We start from the raw sequence: 15,207 nt of genomic DNA on the forward strand, positions 1-15,207 counted from the left end.
AGAGAAAACTTGGGGGGAAAAAAGCAACATCATAGTACTCATAATAAAAAAAACTTAGACAGGAAAGCATATACTCTCAAAATGACTCTACAAACACAATGTCATTTGAGAGTCACAAAAGACCACACGAGATCAGAAGATGATCGATACACCCATTTTACAAATGACGTCACCAAAACCCAAAGAAGCCAAGGACCGAATCTGAGAGTCCTAGTCTTTCCAGCACACTGCACTCCTGGAGCAAGACCTTCTCAGAGAACGTCTTGTGTGTCCTAAATTACTGGAATTAGCTAAATGCTGAATACTAATGAGCACTTAATGCTGTGACAAAGACGATGACAATGGTGAAGAGGAGGAAAAGGTTTCGATGGTCTCATGCAGACTAAAATATCCACTTATAACGCATTCAAAATGTCCCATACGTCAGCACATTTTTCTATCTGTAAGGATTTTCCAGAAGTCTCTCAAACCAGTGTCTTCCCAACCTCCCAGCTTGAACACACAGCGACCCATTTTCCTATGCTTGGCTCAGCAACCTGGGTCTCAGGATCTGCTGTCCCAACAAAACCTCCTAGCCATTTCTTAAGAGCCATTTCTTAAGCCACTGGCTGCGGTTGGATTTTCCACTTGACATTGTTAACAGATTAAACTGTTTATCTCATTGTCATACACAGGCCTTTTCAGTTTCCTGCTAATAGATTCAGGTTAGATAAGGATTACAGAAGTGATACTCCCTGAGTTCCTCTCTGCACCCGAGCCGGTATCCTTTCCCCATAGTTATGAGGTGTATTTTCTTAAACCTACTCTTCAGATAGCTAACTTGCAAAAAGAACACCTCACACACCCATGCATAGCAGAGGACTAGCCAAACACCAGCTCCTACACAACTATGGAAGAAGCGCTTAACACGAGATCCTGCTGAATTATACATTTTACGACTCAGTCATCAATTGCCATAGAGAAGAAGAAAACAAATTGAGCTGAGCCTGGAAAGAATGTCAGCGAAATTGGAAAAACACTTGCTGGGAACCGCCTGGGGGTGCAGGGACCTCCCCAGTAACTGCCGGGGTCCCACAAACTCACAGCATACCAAGAGAGATTGCGGGGTGAGCTGGTGGATGGCTGGTCACCGGGGAACCAAATCCCTCCATTCTGAGGCACTCTGAAGACTCCCCATAGTGAATGAAAATATTAAGCGCTGTTAATATAAAATGTATTACAGCTTCTTCTTGGGAAACAGTACAATCAGTTTATTCATCCTGATTAAATGGATGGTGGGGGGAGTGGGAAGCAGAGGACCCACTGAGACGGGTCAAGAAAGAAAACTGCTGTCACAGTTCCAAAAGCCCAAAGCAAAAGTACCTCGTTCCTGCCTTCTGGACGCATTAAGATCAGTTTTATAAACGTGAGCAAATAGACCAGGTTCTGCTTGGCCAAGGAAAGGGCTTACCCTGCATCATAATACTTACATCATCTCTGGGTTGTTGTTGTTTAGTTGCTAAGTCGTGTCTGCCTCTTTTGTGACACCATGGACTGTAGCCACCAGACACTTGTGCCCATGGGATTTCCCAGTCAAGAATACTAGGGTGAGTTGCCATTTCCTTCTCCAGGGGATCTTCCTGATCCAGGGATGGAACCTGTGTCTCCTGCATTGGCAGGCGGATTCTTTTCCACTGAGCCACCAGGGAAGCCCCATCTCTGGGTTAGGCAAACCCTAATCTTAGTCACCAGGTCAATGGAAATGATCTCAATGCCTTTGTTTGAGATGCTGCATCATTTTATTTTCCCTTTCCACCCAGAATCTTACCACAAAGGTAAAAAGCTAGACTAACAGAATAATAGTGACCTTCAAGAGGGTGGGATCTCTTCAGTCCAATATTTATCACCACCAGATCAAATGAGGAGTTTTTTTTTCTACTTATTCTACAATGGGAAAATAAAAATGTATCCCCCCCTCCATGTTCCACCCCCACCTCTTTAAATCCTACATAAATATGAACTGCAAAGGTTCATTCTGCTTGCTTACTGTCAGTACCTCCTTCTTTTTGGTTATTTATAAAACTTAACAGCCGGTTTGGAGCAAAACAGAAGTAAAATTTTCAGCAAATTAAACATGTAGTACTGACCAGTGGCCTGAAGAGATATCTTTTGTTGAATGGGTTTCCATTAAGTAATATCAAGTCAGTAAAATGCCCAAGTAAAACTCAACAGAGGGGAAAGATCAGATCTCTAAGAGTGAATTCTTAATGAAACTGTTTTAGAAACACTCCAGACAAGTTAGTCAAAAGCCTGCGTGTTGGCTTACCAGTGAAATGATGATCATATGTCATTCCTCATCAGAGAAAGCCTGGAGGGCCCTGCCTTCCCATGAGAATCATCAGAGTGGTCTTCCCTGCTCAGGCACTCTGGGAGATCTTGTTCCCTGAGGCTGGTGCTGGTCTTTGATCCCCAACCCCAACACTGAACCAGAGGAAACTACACTAGGAGACAGAGACAGAAGATAAGACCAGCCTTCTCACTGTTGTATGAACTGCACTTGAAGGAGCTGCTGTGGTCCCACAGTCGCCTGTGAATTCACACAGAGAGAGTGAAGTCGCTCAGTCGTGTCTGACTCTTTGCCATCCCATGGACTGTAGCCTACCAGGCTCCTCTGTCCATGGAATTTTCCAGGCAAGAGTACTGGAGTGGGTTGCCATTTCCTTCTCCAGGGGATCTTCCCAACCCAGGGATTGAACCCAGGTCTCCTGCATTGCAGGCAGACACTTTACTGTCTGAGCCACCAGGGAAGCCTGGTGAATTCACAAGTAGACGGTAAACACCGGGTTTTGAGAAATCGATTTCATTCTAGCCTTATTGGGTGAGGCATAATCATTTTCTAGGATTGTAATGTAGTACCTAAACAAAAATCTTAAGCTGCTACCAAGCATTTCTTCCAAGAGGCCCAGTGGATTTTCCAGACATTACTACTCAAGATGTCTCCTAACTCCACCTCCACTAACGTTAACTGAGCCTCTACTACATTCTGGGAACCATCTAAGGCACTTTAAAACACGGCACTCCTGAACTCTCATCCCCTACTCTGCAAGGTCATGCCTTCACTCCCCATTTTTCAGAGGGTTTGCAGGCACATGTGGTCTTGGATTTCACCCAGTTCTCAGAAACCTCAGTCAGGCACCCCTACTCCTGTGGCAGAAAGGTCTCGGGCATGAACAACGAGCTTGTCTTCATTGTTCTTTCCCCCCTTTCTTTGTCCCTCCTCTTGCAGATGACTCCACAGTTCTTCTACAGGTAGACAATGCAGCAGAGCTACTGCCTGTTACCCATGCATTCATCCATTCCATTAACCAACATTTCAAAAGCATGTCCTATGTTGAAAGCCAAGGTGGATCTTCCCAGGGCAGTAAGGAGTTTATCCACTAATGAAGTTTTATAAGTGAAAAGAAAAATGTAAAACATGACTATATTGAATACTCTCTGGCCTCACTTTCCTCATCTGTAAAACGTGGATATTGGAGGAAAGGAGCTCTAAAGCCTCTCCCAGACTCAGATTTATATTATGATAATTATGCAGGTCATAGAAAAAATTCTGTTATTTTTTTAAATTCTAAGAACAGAGGCCTACCTTCCTAATGAGATCATATTTATATCTATATTGTCTTTTAGCCCAGGAGACCTGAAGTGTCTTTAAATAATAATTCACCTCTGGAAAAATGAATGCCCAGGTATCTGGTGGGGCCACAATGAGAGAGGTGAGGGCACAACTGCAGCAAGCTGAGTTTGACTACAGGGTCATAGGACCAGGTTGGCAGATTCTTCCAGCCCCCCCAGTGGCCTCCACAGTCAAGCAGACTGGACCCACTGGTCTGAAGGAATGCTATAAAGCTGAGTGTTCCTATGTTGTTAGGTCACCTATGGTGCCACAACCCTTACTTAACTAAGCTGACAGTACGCAACCACAGAATGGCACTCAGGAGAACTGGACTTACAAAACCCCAAATATTCCAACGAGACAATGGCCACTGGCACTCTAAATGGCTTTTCATGTTACCAACAAGTTCACAGTTGGGTTTGCTGTGATTTTGTAAACAATGAGCTCCCTGATACATGAAAAATAAATCATTCACAATGTCAATTCCACCTAGTCAGGAAAAAAATAATTGCAAGACACATTTGTCATGGACTGGAGGGCATGACATACATAACCTACAATGCCAGTATTTCATCTCTTAACAAAACCCATAGACGGGAGTTCCCTGACAGTCCCATGGTGAAGACTTTGCCTTCCAATGCAGGGGATGTGGGTTCGATCCCTAGTCCAAGAGCTAAGATCCCACAAGGCTTCCAGCCAAAAAAACCAAAACATAAAACAGAAGCAATATTGTAACAAATTCAATAAAGATTAAAAAAAAAAATCTATAGACCCTTCCATGCTGAGGGTGTGCCCACAACACAATATAGAAGAGTTCATGAGTTAATCCTGAATCTCTGATTACCTGAAGTCTACAAAGCTTGTTCAACCAGGACATAAAATTATTTCCATTAACTGCTTTAAATTCTACCTTTAGATAACTATATTGAAACCTCACAAAATAAAACAAGCCTAAATGACGTTATCAATGCTCCTAGGAATGTAAATAAACTACAGAGGACTAATCTAATCTGTAACTACATTTACCTGGTATGTGCCAACAAAAATCAGAAAAGGGACTCGGTAGCAACTCAGCGCTAAAAACAAAAGTTCTGAAAATGCTTTATGTAACACCTGAAATACATTTCTCTAAAAGCAGAAACTGTCCAGTCTAATATTGGTTTTTTTGATTTTGTTGTTGTTAAACCTAAAAGCCTGGTAAATCTTGAGATGTGTTTTTGTGATGCCTAAATACCCATCTCCGTTTTTCTCTGTCTCACCTTTACTTGAAGGATTTTAAGCTGGATGAATTATACTTTCATCTTTGATAATACAAATTCTTTGAAGTGATGTTTTGGCTCTGCACCAGCAAAACCTCAATTTCCAAACTTAAATATCTGAGGAGGCCAAAGCCCTCAGATAACAGAATGTATTTTTCACTTTTCAGGTTAGCATGCTGGCATCCTACCAGCACAGCCTCTAATATCAGTCTAATCATTAATGAGAATCTTGGGTATAGTACTGATTTATTTGATGATGCTTTTTCAATGTGGAATTATAAAGAAACATTCTTTCAGGTAAGAGAAACAGATCAATGAATAGGTCTGAGAGAAAAGCACAGAATTAAACGTGCCCTGTTTCAGACTCAACTGCCTGAGGTCCACACCACAGAAATCTTGTCACTTTTCCAAACACTCTGATACCTATTTCATATACAGCAGGTTTTGAATCCAATCTCTAGAATTACATAGTCACGCAGAGTTACAACTCTACAGGTCCCCGTGAGATCATTCTCAGGCAGAGTGCATATTTTAAAATGGGAATCTGAGACAGAGCTGCAGTCTTTAGGTCCCTTTGCCTCTCTGAGTCTTGGTCTCCTACCTAAATAGATCAGGGTAACAGTCAGAACCTCACATAAATGACTTAGGGTTCTCTCAGATCTGAAAGGTCCTAAGCCCTTTCCAGAAAGACCCTCGCCACACACCTGAGGTGGAAGGGTGCCCCATTTTAGGAAAACAACATATGCAACCTGAACTCTTTACCCCATAAATCTGGGCCTTCAATATTCTCTTCCAGAATTTTCCACTTAAAAGAACTTACCACTAGATTCATTTCCCCCTCAAAGATCCCTCTAAGACTTCTAAATTTTAATTGGAAAAATTTCACACTTTTAAAAACCACCTAAAACCATTTTAAAATGTTCAAATTTTTTTTACCATATATTAGTTTGCTTTTTGAACCTGAAAAAAAGACAACAAAATTAGTTAACACGAATAAAGTAAAGGAAACAAAATTTCAAAGGCCCTGAAGAAGTAGTAACCCCCAAGAAGGCAAAGATTTTGTATTATACTTCTTTATATGCCCCCAGATAATCAGACCAACATTTTGTTTTCGTTATCGTACACATGACTGATTGTACGATTTTGGAATAAATCAATAAAAACCTATTTTTTTAAGTAAAAAGCATGCTTTTCTTAACTTAGTGCTTTAAACCTGGCATTTCAATGGCCCACTTACTTTTAAATGGATTAACAGAAGGAAGTCAAGAACTGTTGATTAATTTCTAGTTGCCTTAAAGAACAAGCGAGAACACCATTCTTCCTCAGGGCAATTCATTTCTGTTCAGATCTCAGAAAAGAGTAAATGTAAACATGCCTGAATTTAAGCCATTGAACGCAAGGCACGTACGACAACTACTTCTGAGCAAATTTCAAGCGTCTGATCCTTTATAAACAGACACACAGGTGCAAAAATTTGGAACATTCTATTTCCGAGACAAGCATATCTGTCAGGCTCCTCTGAAGCCTGAAGCCCAGGAAAGGCCTCAAGCACTTTGCATGTTTCTGAGGGTGTCTTTACAGCTCCTACCCAGGGAAGCAAATGAGCAGAGAAGGTTCTCACCACACACCCGTTGAGTAAAAAGGCCTCTGCTCATTTGCATCATCTAAATGGCTAAAGGAGTTTCAGAGTGTGTTTCCAAACGACTTTTCACTTTGTTTTTAAGTACAAGGACGTCTTCGAATCCCCCTGCACTGAAAGCTAGGGCTTCTCACAGCCAGGGAGCAGGCAGAGAAGCCAGAGAGCAGGAGAGCTAACCTGGCAGCCAGGCTTCAGGCTTTGCGGGGCTGTCACCTCCACCGGCAGACACGTCACACAGAGTCACCCCTCACACACAGCGTCACACAGAGTGACCCCTCGGCAAGAGCACGAGAAGGTTTAACTCCGTGGAAAGACAGGGTGGCACACACACACACAAATGTTCTCAGCGTGGGTCTAAGGGTCAGGGGTTGGTTGTGTGACCGCCAGGCTGAACACTCAGGTTTTCAACCTGTGCGTCCCAGTAGGGTGTTGGGAGTGTGCGTGGGCACGTGTATGCCCCTGAGTGCAGGGCTGCAGTGTAGACAGAAGCAGCACAGCCCAGAGAAGGGGACTGAGTGTTGACCGAACCTCAAACAGCGCCAGCTCGGGTTTTATCTGTCAAACACTGAACAGCCCAGCCGAAAGGCCCAGTCAATCAAGTTGTCTGGCCTTCTGTAGACAAAATATCCATCTCAGGTAATCAAGTGATTTTTGACCCAAAGAACAGATGTTGCGGTGTCACTGATAAGGCTCCACCATAACAATCTGTACAAAAAAAGAAAACTGAGTTTATCACTCAACCAAAAACTCAAAAGTCCCTAGGATCCCATAATTTCCAGTTGGCTAACCACCCTTCCCTCCCTCCACCCCCCTCCCCACTCGCCCTTGGCCTCATGTGATTCAGAAAACGAGGCTGTCGGGGGATTTTTTTTCCCTGGCCCTATTCTGTGGGTGTCTGAAACCTTATTTAAAGGAGGGAGGTAAGCTGGACAGCCGTCAGGCCTCATTTCCACCTCTGGACCTGTTTGCTAACTTGATACCACTCAACCCTCTGGTTTCTCAGCTGGCATCCTTCTGGCAAATGAAAAAAAAAAAATTATCACCTGTCATTATTTATCTCCCCTTTAACTCACTTCCAGACAAGAGCCCTTTTCAAACATCAGGACACACAAAATACTTTGACAGCCAGCCAATAGGAGCTGCTAATCCACCACTAGAAAGGGCAAATGGAAAGTTGGAGAACAAGTGAAAAAAAACTTGGCTGTGCCGGCTGCGCTCCAGGGTTTAAAAAGCCAAAGGGAGGAGAGGAACAGAGGACCGTCTCATGGGCCTTTAATTGTGGACAAGAGGGCAGAGAAATCTGGGCCATAACTTCAGTGAGAAGCATATTCCACCTTCCCGTTACCACCATCCCCTTCCAGGTGGACCAGATGTGTCCATGTCAGATGCCTTGTGCTGGCCACAAAATGCCAGGGTGATGGGGACCACTTTTTGCATATACATTTGCCTCCCCACCATCAGCAGAAAGCAGAGTCTCATGAAAAGAAACGCTTGGTCTTCTGAGATTCAGACTGTGATTTCTGAAGTGGGAGTGTGATAGAAATATGCTTTGGAGTTCAAAATACCTTAGAGAAGAATGTAGTGTAGAACTATAAAGTTCTCAGCTGCTGTGGCTTAACACATTGAGTGAATAGTACGTGATATTCAAGATTAAGTCGGAAGACTACCTACTACAATAAAAATGCAGACTTTCCCCCAAGGTAGCACAAGAACCCCCTCATACACCAAACTAGGAAATTCCCCAGACTCTGGAAAAGCTTAGAGAAAGTCCAGACCTTTTCAGAAGCGATAGCTTCAACTCTTATGTCTTCCGTCCGATGCTCTGATCCTCCTAAGAGCTAAAACAGCCTAACACTGAGATAAACCGTGTACAGAAATAAACCCCTGTCTGCTGCCATAGCCAGAACAACATGTCAAGTGCGCCGAATCACAACAGATGCACTTGGAAATGTACTTGAAATGTACCTGTACCAGACAATAAGTATGTCCATGAAGAGGTATATACCCTAAGGGTATCACCCAGGTGTTTATCTCAGGCAATTCAACCTATTGTAATATTCTGTCATTAAAGAAACCGTCTCCTTACCTCAAACCATGCTTTTCATTTTAAATCATACAGCAAACTGTTTCTTACATCTGTTGGCCCCACAAATATTGCAACATCCTGACAATTTACTGAGGTGAGGTGGTTCTTCACCCAACAGACACAGCCATTATCTACAGGTTTCAGGGACCTGTCACAGAATCACATCACTCATTTTCCTGGCCTATTAGTACAGGCTGAGTTAATTTGCTGACATCCTTGTCAGTTTCCCCTCTGCCTAAATGAATCACAGAATTAAAGGGTTTCACCTGATCAGACAAAAGCTACACCTCTGTTCTCTATCTCTGGAGATTAATCAGGAAGCCTTTGGTAACACTCGTGAATATGATCTTCCCAAGAAGTGAGTGGTGACCTACCCAAGGTACCTTTAAAAATGTCTTTTAAGATGTACATGGAAACAGTAACAGAAGTGACTCCAATTTGCTGTCCAAGCTACAAAGCGCAGGGCCAGGGCCTAGGTGCCTCCCCAGGAACACCTGGAGAGAATTACACGTTGTGACTGCCCCAGGGCCCTGGTCAGGGTCTTCCCGACTCAGTAGAAAGTAAGAAAAAGGGACACATGGGCATGAAAGCAGCACAAGTTCTAGAAAAATCTCAAGGCAAGACATACCACTCTGGGCTTCTGCTGGTCCAGGGTATGCAGGAAGGCAGAGTTGGGGTCCAGGCAGCGCTCAGGGTCACTGGAGATGTCCTCCTCCGAGTCCTCATAGGAGGAGGAGAAGCCAGTGGAGGAGGCAGAGGAAGAGGAGAGTTTCCTCAGCGGCAGGCTGCCCCGAGGGCTTCCCTGCGCCTCCTCCAAGGCCCTGTCCTCCTGGGCATCCGCATCTGTACCCATGTCTGTGATGATGACGGCAGGGATGCTGTTTCGGCCGCAGGCCTCTCCCAGGGGAGGCTTGTCCTTCTGTGCTGGGGAGAGCCGCTCTGGGCTGAGGTGGGCGTCTCTGCCCTGTGGCTGGCCTCCCCAAGTCCCCTGGGATTGCACCGCTGTGCCACACGTCCAGGCCAGACAGGCTTCTTCCATGGGGCTCAGCCAAACCCTGGAGGTCCCAGGCGGCACGCCCACCCTGTCCCCAGGAAAGTACTGGGGTTCTTTCAGTTCTTTTGCAGCTTCCCAGCAGGGCAAAGTCTCCAGCATTCCACCAGACGGAACTCCCGCCTCCACCTCCGGGGTTCCTGGTTGCTCTGAGCTGCTGCCCCCAAGCAAGCCCAGCGTCGCGGACCCTTCATCCACTTTGTTAGAGGCCGGCGGTGCCTCCCTGAGCACTAGGGCCCCACTTTGTGTCCCGGCAGAGCCTCTGGAACCCTGCCTGAACCAGGTCGGAGCCTCAGGGAGCTCCACCGGACTCTGCGCGTTCCCAGTCCTCTCCTCTGGCCTTCCGTCGGCCCCAGGCGCCCGGGAGCCCGGCATGCCATCGGACAGAGTTCCTCTCCCCACCTTCCCAGGGGGCTCTCCGCTGCGGGGTCCGCCTCTCTCTGGGGCCAGGCTTGTCTCACTGCCAAGAAACTGCCCCTGACTCTTGGCCAGGGCCTCCAGGGGGTGTGCACCCCCAAGTTCACGAGCCTTCTCAGACGGCTCAATGAGGGCAGGGTCGTGTGGATGGTGTGGAACGGTGGATGTGGCTCGGGCTGCCACTGCTGTGTCCACGGTTAAGTTCACTCTGACCAGTCCCAACGAGGGAGCCTGGGAGTTCTGAGTTCCCAACGGAGGAGACCCCCTCTTGTCAACTTCCATAGCGGTGGGTGAGCCACAGTGGGGTCTGGCAGGGAGCGCCTTCTCCATTCTCTCCGAAGCGCTGGGACCCTGAGCCCCTGATCCTGACGGGGCCGCAGGGAGGAGAAAAGGTGCCACTACTCCCTCCTTGTCCTTGGAGAGGCAGACGCTGGGCGAGCCTCCTCTTCTCCCGGATTCGACCTCGGAAGTCTCCGGACATTGTTCCCCCCAGGACTTGGTCCTCCGCTCCTCGCTCTGAACCAGGACCCTTCCTGGGGGCTGACTGACGCTGCGCAAGGGGCACGGGGAGGGCGAACGAGCCCTGCCCAGACGCGGGCTGCGGGGCGGCTGCGTGGCGGAGCTTTGTGCCTGGATGTGCGCCTCGAACATGCCCACTTTCTGGTTCACCTGCACGTTCTGCAGCTCACGCTGCAGGATTCGAAGCTTCCTCTTGGCCTCCTCCGGCCCAGGAGGGGAGAGGGTACCGGCGGTCACCATCTGCTGCTCTTCCCCTCTTAGACGACCGGCCCAGCTCGGGCTACCCACGCTGCTGCCGCTGCAGCTGCTGCTATTCAGCCTGCGCCGGCCACTCCGCCAGCCCGGGGGGCTCCCGGGGTCCTCCGGTGACAACGACTCAGCTGGGGGAAAGAGGAAAGAGGAGCCACTCCCGGGGCTGAAAACGCTGCCGGGGCTCAACACGGCCCTCCCTGGCGGCTGGGGCGTCTCGTTGCTGCTGGACCGAGGGCCGCCGCCGCTCTTCACCTGGTTGGCGCTATTCATGATCACCAGGCTGTTGAGGGCATAGCAGTACATGGCCATAGTACTGGGTCCTGCGCGCTGCCCGCCGCCGCCGCTCCAGTTCCCGCTCTGCCGCCGGCGTCTCCTGCTCCCGCGGCTCTCGGCTCTCGGCTCAGCCGCGGAGGCCCGGCGGCAGCGGCTCCGCGCGCAGATGGGGCGGCATGGCCTGGGCGGCGGGCGGGGGGCAAGACAGCGGGCTCAGCCCCCGCCCAGAGGTCCATAAACAACAGCGCCGCTGTGAAGACACAAGGAAACAAGTCAGGACCCCAGAGGGAGGGTGTGGGGGACGGCTAGGGGATTAAGACGGGCCCCGGCCCACGGAACCCCAATCTGTCGGGGATCTGGTGCCACTGGACGTCTTATATACAGGGGCAGTGCGGCACGGCGAGGACATAAACCTGGGGGGGCCCCCCTCGGCCGCCGGCGCGGTGGTGATGTGATGCGCTGTGTGTGATACGCTTGAAGGTCCCTTCCAATTTCAAAGGCTAAGAGTTGTTTCCAGAGACACGCGGGACAGGCGGGGAACGATATACAACTACTTGAATCCTATGTGCGGGGCGCGGCAGATTCTGAGCTTTCTGAGAGTGAGGACACCCTCTCCACCGTCTCGGGGTCTCCTCGGCTTTGCAAACACTGGCTATACCGTGTATAACGGGACAGCTTTTCGCCTCCTCCCTCCCCCCCCTCCCCATCTTGGGCTTCAGGATGTCCTCGCTCCACCTTCTCTTGGCCATCAGGGACCGACTCGGAGGAAAGCTGATGTGAACCTGCTTTTCCCGGCCGCTGCCTGCGCCCGGGTCTGGGGCGACCCCTGCTTGCCTGCCGTTTACCTTCCTGACCCTGGCCTTGATGCTGTGTCCCTCGGCCTACGACGGCCTGGGCGCGCGGCAGGGCGGCAGCCGAGGCATTTTAAGCACTAGCTTTGTCGCCAGTCCCCAAACAAGTGTGTTTTGTGAGTGTGGGCGCGTCTGCGCGCGCCCGGTGTCGAGGCGCTGCGCGTCCCCTGTACCGGAACCAATACTTGCCGCCCCCCACCCCCACCCCGCCGTCGCCCCAGTGGAGGGGCGTGTGTGTGTGTGTGTGTGTGTGTGTGTGTGTGTGTGTACGCGCGCGCGCGCACGCGTGGGGACAATGAGTCCGCGCTCCACACACCCCGTGTCCGAGGACGCGGCTGCCTCTGCGGGCTTCGGGACTCGCGTCCACACCGATGCGTGTGCGTTGCTGCAGCAGGGCTGGAGCCCCGGCTCTGCAAACCTCCCGGGGTCCCGCTCTAAGCGCCGAGGCCGCGCGGCCGAGTGCAGGGCTTCTCCGCATCCAGGGCACCCTCTCCCGGCGCCAAGCCGGCCGCCCGGCGGCCCGAGCCCGCGGATGCCTGCAGCGCGCCGGGGTAGGCGGCGGAGAGCCAGAGGTCCGGAAGAGCAGAAGAGACGGCGAAAACTCGCCTGTCCTTCGTCTGCACGCCGCCCTCCCCTTGCCAGTCTCCCCGGCCCACCTCTCCGCGCTTTTTCGGATCCCAGATTCCTCAGATTCGCTCCAGAGCAGGCAGTGAGGGGAAAGAGGGTTCGGAGGCGAAAGCCATTAAAAAGTCGCCAAGCTTACCTGCAGTTTCTCAGATTCCCGGGTCCTGTGCAGACTACATGACCCAGGGACGCAGACCTCGTAGGTGAAAGATGACTTTAAAAGTTTTTTTTTTAAAGCTCAGAAACGATTTCCTCACTTCGTTTGGAAGACAAAAAAAGGGGGAGTGGGAAAGAAGAGAAACCGGTTGGCAGGGGCGGGAGATCCGGGCAGTGGCGACGCCGGCCGGCCCTGCACGCCCTTCTGGGCCGTGGAGATACTACCCTGTCAGTGTCTGCTCCCGGCTACTTCAGTGTTTGTTCAATGTGCGATTAAAAAAAAAGTTGGGGCGGGGGGTGGGGGATTAGGGGTGGAGGAGGGAGGAGGGAGAAAGGCGGGGGCTTGGGGGAGGAAAGCAGGAAGGAAGTTGTGAGCCTGTCTGGGGTTGAACTCAGCGGAACAAGTTTTTCTTTTCTTCTTTTTTTTTTTTTTCTATTGCTTGGCAAGACCGAGGGAGGGAAACACTTAAAAAAAAAAGTTTCCATTGTTAGCTAACAACAAAAAAAAAACCTTTTAACTTCTGCGGGTTAAAGATATACGATCCATTTTCCACCCCCTATATCGAGCCTCGCTGATGGCTAGCTTTATGAAACTTTTTTTTTGAAAAATGTTTTTAATAAAGTTTGAGTGTGCATTTTAAGCAGAGCAAATCATGGGGATCTTTTTAAGCATTTTAAACGGGCTAAAGCCTCACGTAAACGGTTTATGTTCTTGTACACAAATATGCAAATTCGAAGAAGGTACTTTGTGGGCACCTCCTTGCAGAGTTGCAGATTTTAAATGCATCACAGTTGTATTTTGGAAGACTGGTTGGGCTGTGAGCTGTTAATGGTTTTGCAGTGCAATTGCTAGTTGTATAAACACGCCTTTGCATTGCACATTTTTCTGTTATTAAATGCACTCAGCAAATGTGACATTGGCATATTTTTTGCACTTCATTCTCAAACTTATTTTAAGAAGGATAGCCCTGGAACTAAGAAGGCCTGGGACCCATTGCTCAGTCTCCTGCAACTGGATCACTTTCCAGAGGCATTTTCCCCCACCATCAGCAAATACTACCCGTCAGGGATATTACCCATTTAAGCTCTGGTGCTGCAAGTGTGTTTTGCATAATTCCCTAAATCCTAAACTATAGCATTTCGTGGAAAGAGGAAAAACCCAGCTGCCAGGCTCAGGAAATGTAAAATACTAAAGCCTGAATCAGTCCTGATATTCCTATTAGTCATAATTTAGACAGAAATTTTAACTTTGCTTGTGGCAAACCTGTCTCGTGATTGTTTATGTAACAATACTGTTTAAGTGACAAAAGCAGCCTGCTGCTCCATCAGGAAAAATCTGATCTTAAATCTGAAACCAAGAGATCTTCTAGCTAAGAATTCCCAGGAATGAGATAATGTTGAGTCCTACTTGTTTTTGGTTAAATTTATTGATTTATTTATTTATTGCTGTGCTGGGTCTTAGTGGCTACGAGCAGACTTTCTCCAGTTGCAGTCTGTGGGCTTCTTATTGCAGTGACTTCTCTTGTTGCAGAGTGTGGTCTCCAGGGCGAGTGAGCTTCAATAATTGTGGCATACGGGCTTAGTTGCCCAGGGGCATGTAAAAATCTTCCCAGACCAGGGAATGAACTTGTGTCACCTGAATTGGCAGGCAGATTCTTAACCACTAGACCACCAGGGACGTCCGAGTCCACTTGTTTTTTAACGTGCCATGTTGAGAAGACTGAGCCTGAGTCCTCTCTCATTCCCTATGTGAAGTGAAGTGCAGTGAAAGTCGCTCAGTCCTGTCCAAGTCTTTGCGACCCCAGGGACTATACAGTCCATGGAATTCTCCAGGCCAGAATACTGGAGTGGGTAGCCTTTTCCTTCGCCAGGTCCCATCCCCTATAGAAGTAAGAAGTGAAGTCGCTCAGTCATGTCCGACTCTTTGCGACTCCATGGACTGTGGCCTACCAGGCTCCTCAGTCCATGGAATTTTCCAGGCAAGAGTACTAGAGTGGTTTGCCATTTCCTTCTCCTGGGGATCTTCCCGACCCAGGGATTGAATCCGGGTCTCCTGTTTTGCAGGCAGACGCTTTACCATCTGAGCCACCAGGGGAGCCCACATCCCCTATGGGGCTAAATAAAAAGATCCCAGAGTTTATTCAGGTATTGACTCAGGACTTGGGCAGTTGCTAAAGCATAGACGTCAGCCCTACCCTTGTCCCTAATTCGCTTCCCTAGTGGCAAGAAACAGGAGCTGCCAGTTCTCAGGAGACCCACTCCGTGGAGTTTATTTCTACCATAGGAGATGCAAACATCCATGTCAGTCAGGTGTTATGGTGGAAACAGTTGGAGGACCTAACAGTGCATCCAGTGAACACAGAACCTTAGCTTTCCAGCCTCTGGGAAGTCTCACTGTCACCTCACACAGCAGATATCACTGACCTTCCCT

The 15,207-nt window shown here is 48.7% G+C and overlaps 1 protein-coding gene across 1 annotated transcript in view; it reads right to left on the bottom strand.

Moving 5' to 3' along the window:
- Positions 1-13,028, bottom strand: part of ITPKB (inositol-trisphosphate 3-kinase B) — a 104,945-nt gene extending 91,917 nt beyond the window's left edge. Inside the window, exons 1-2 of the mRNA XM_055582042.1 lie at positions 12,760-13,028; positions 9,262-11,395 (exon numbers count right to left, since the gene is read on the bottom strand). Of these exons, the coding sequence (XP_055438017.1) occupies positions 9,262-11,181 (1,920 nt within the window). The 5' untranslated portion in view covers positions 11,182-11,395; positions 12,760-13,028. The remainder of the gene's footprint in view (positions 1-9,261; positions 11,396-12,759) is intronic.
- Between the last annotated feature and the right edge of the window lie 2,179 nt (positions 13,029-15,207).

The sequence above is a fragment of the Bubalus kerabau genome, chromosome 5 (genome assembly GCF_029407905.1).
Source record: "Bubalus kerabau isolate K-KA32 ecotype Philippines breed swamp buffalo chromosome 5, PCC_UOA_SB_1v2, whole genome shotgun sequence".
In the NCBI taxonomy this organism is placed as follows: Eukaryota; Metazoa; Chordata; class Mammalia; order Artiodactyla; family Bovidae; genus Bubalus; species Bubalus kerabau.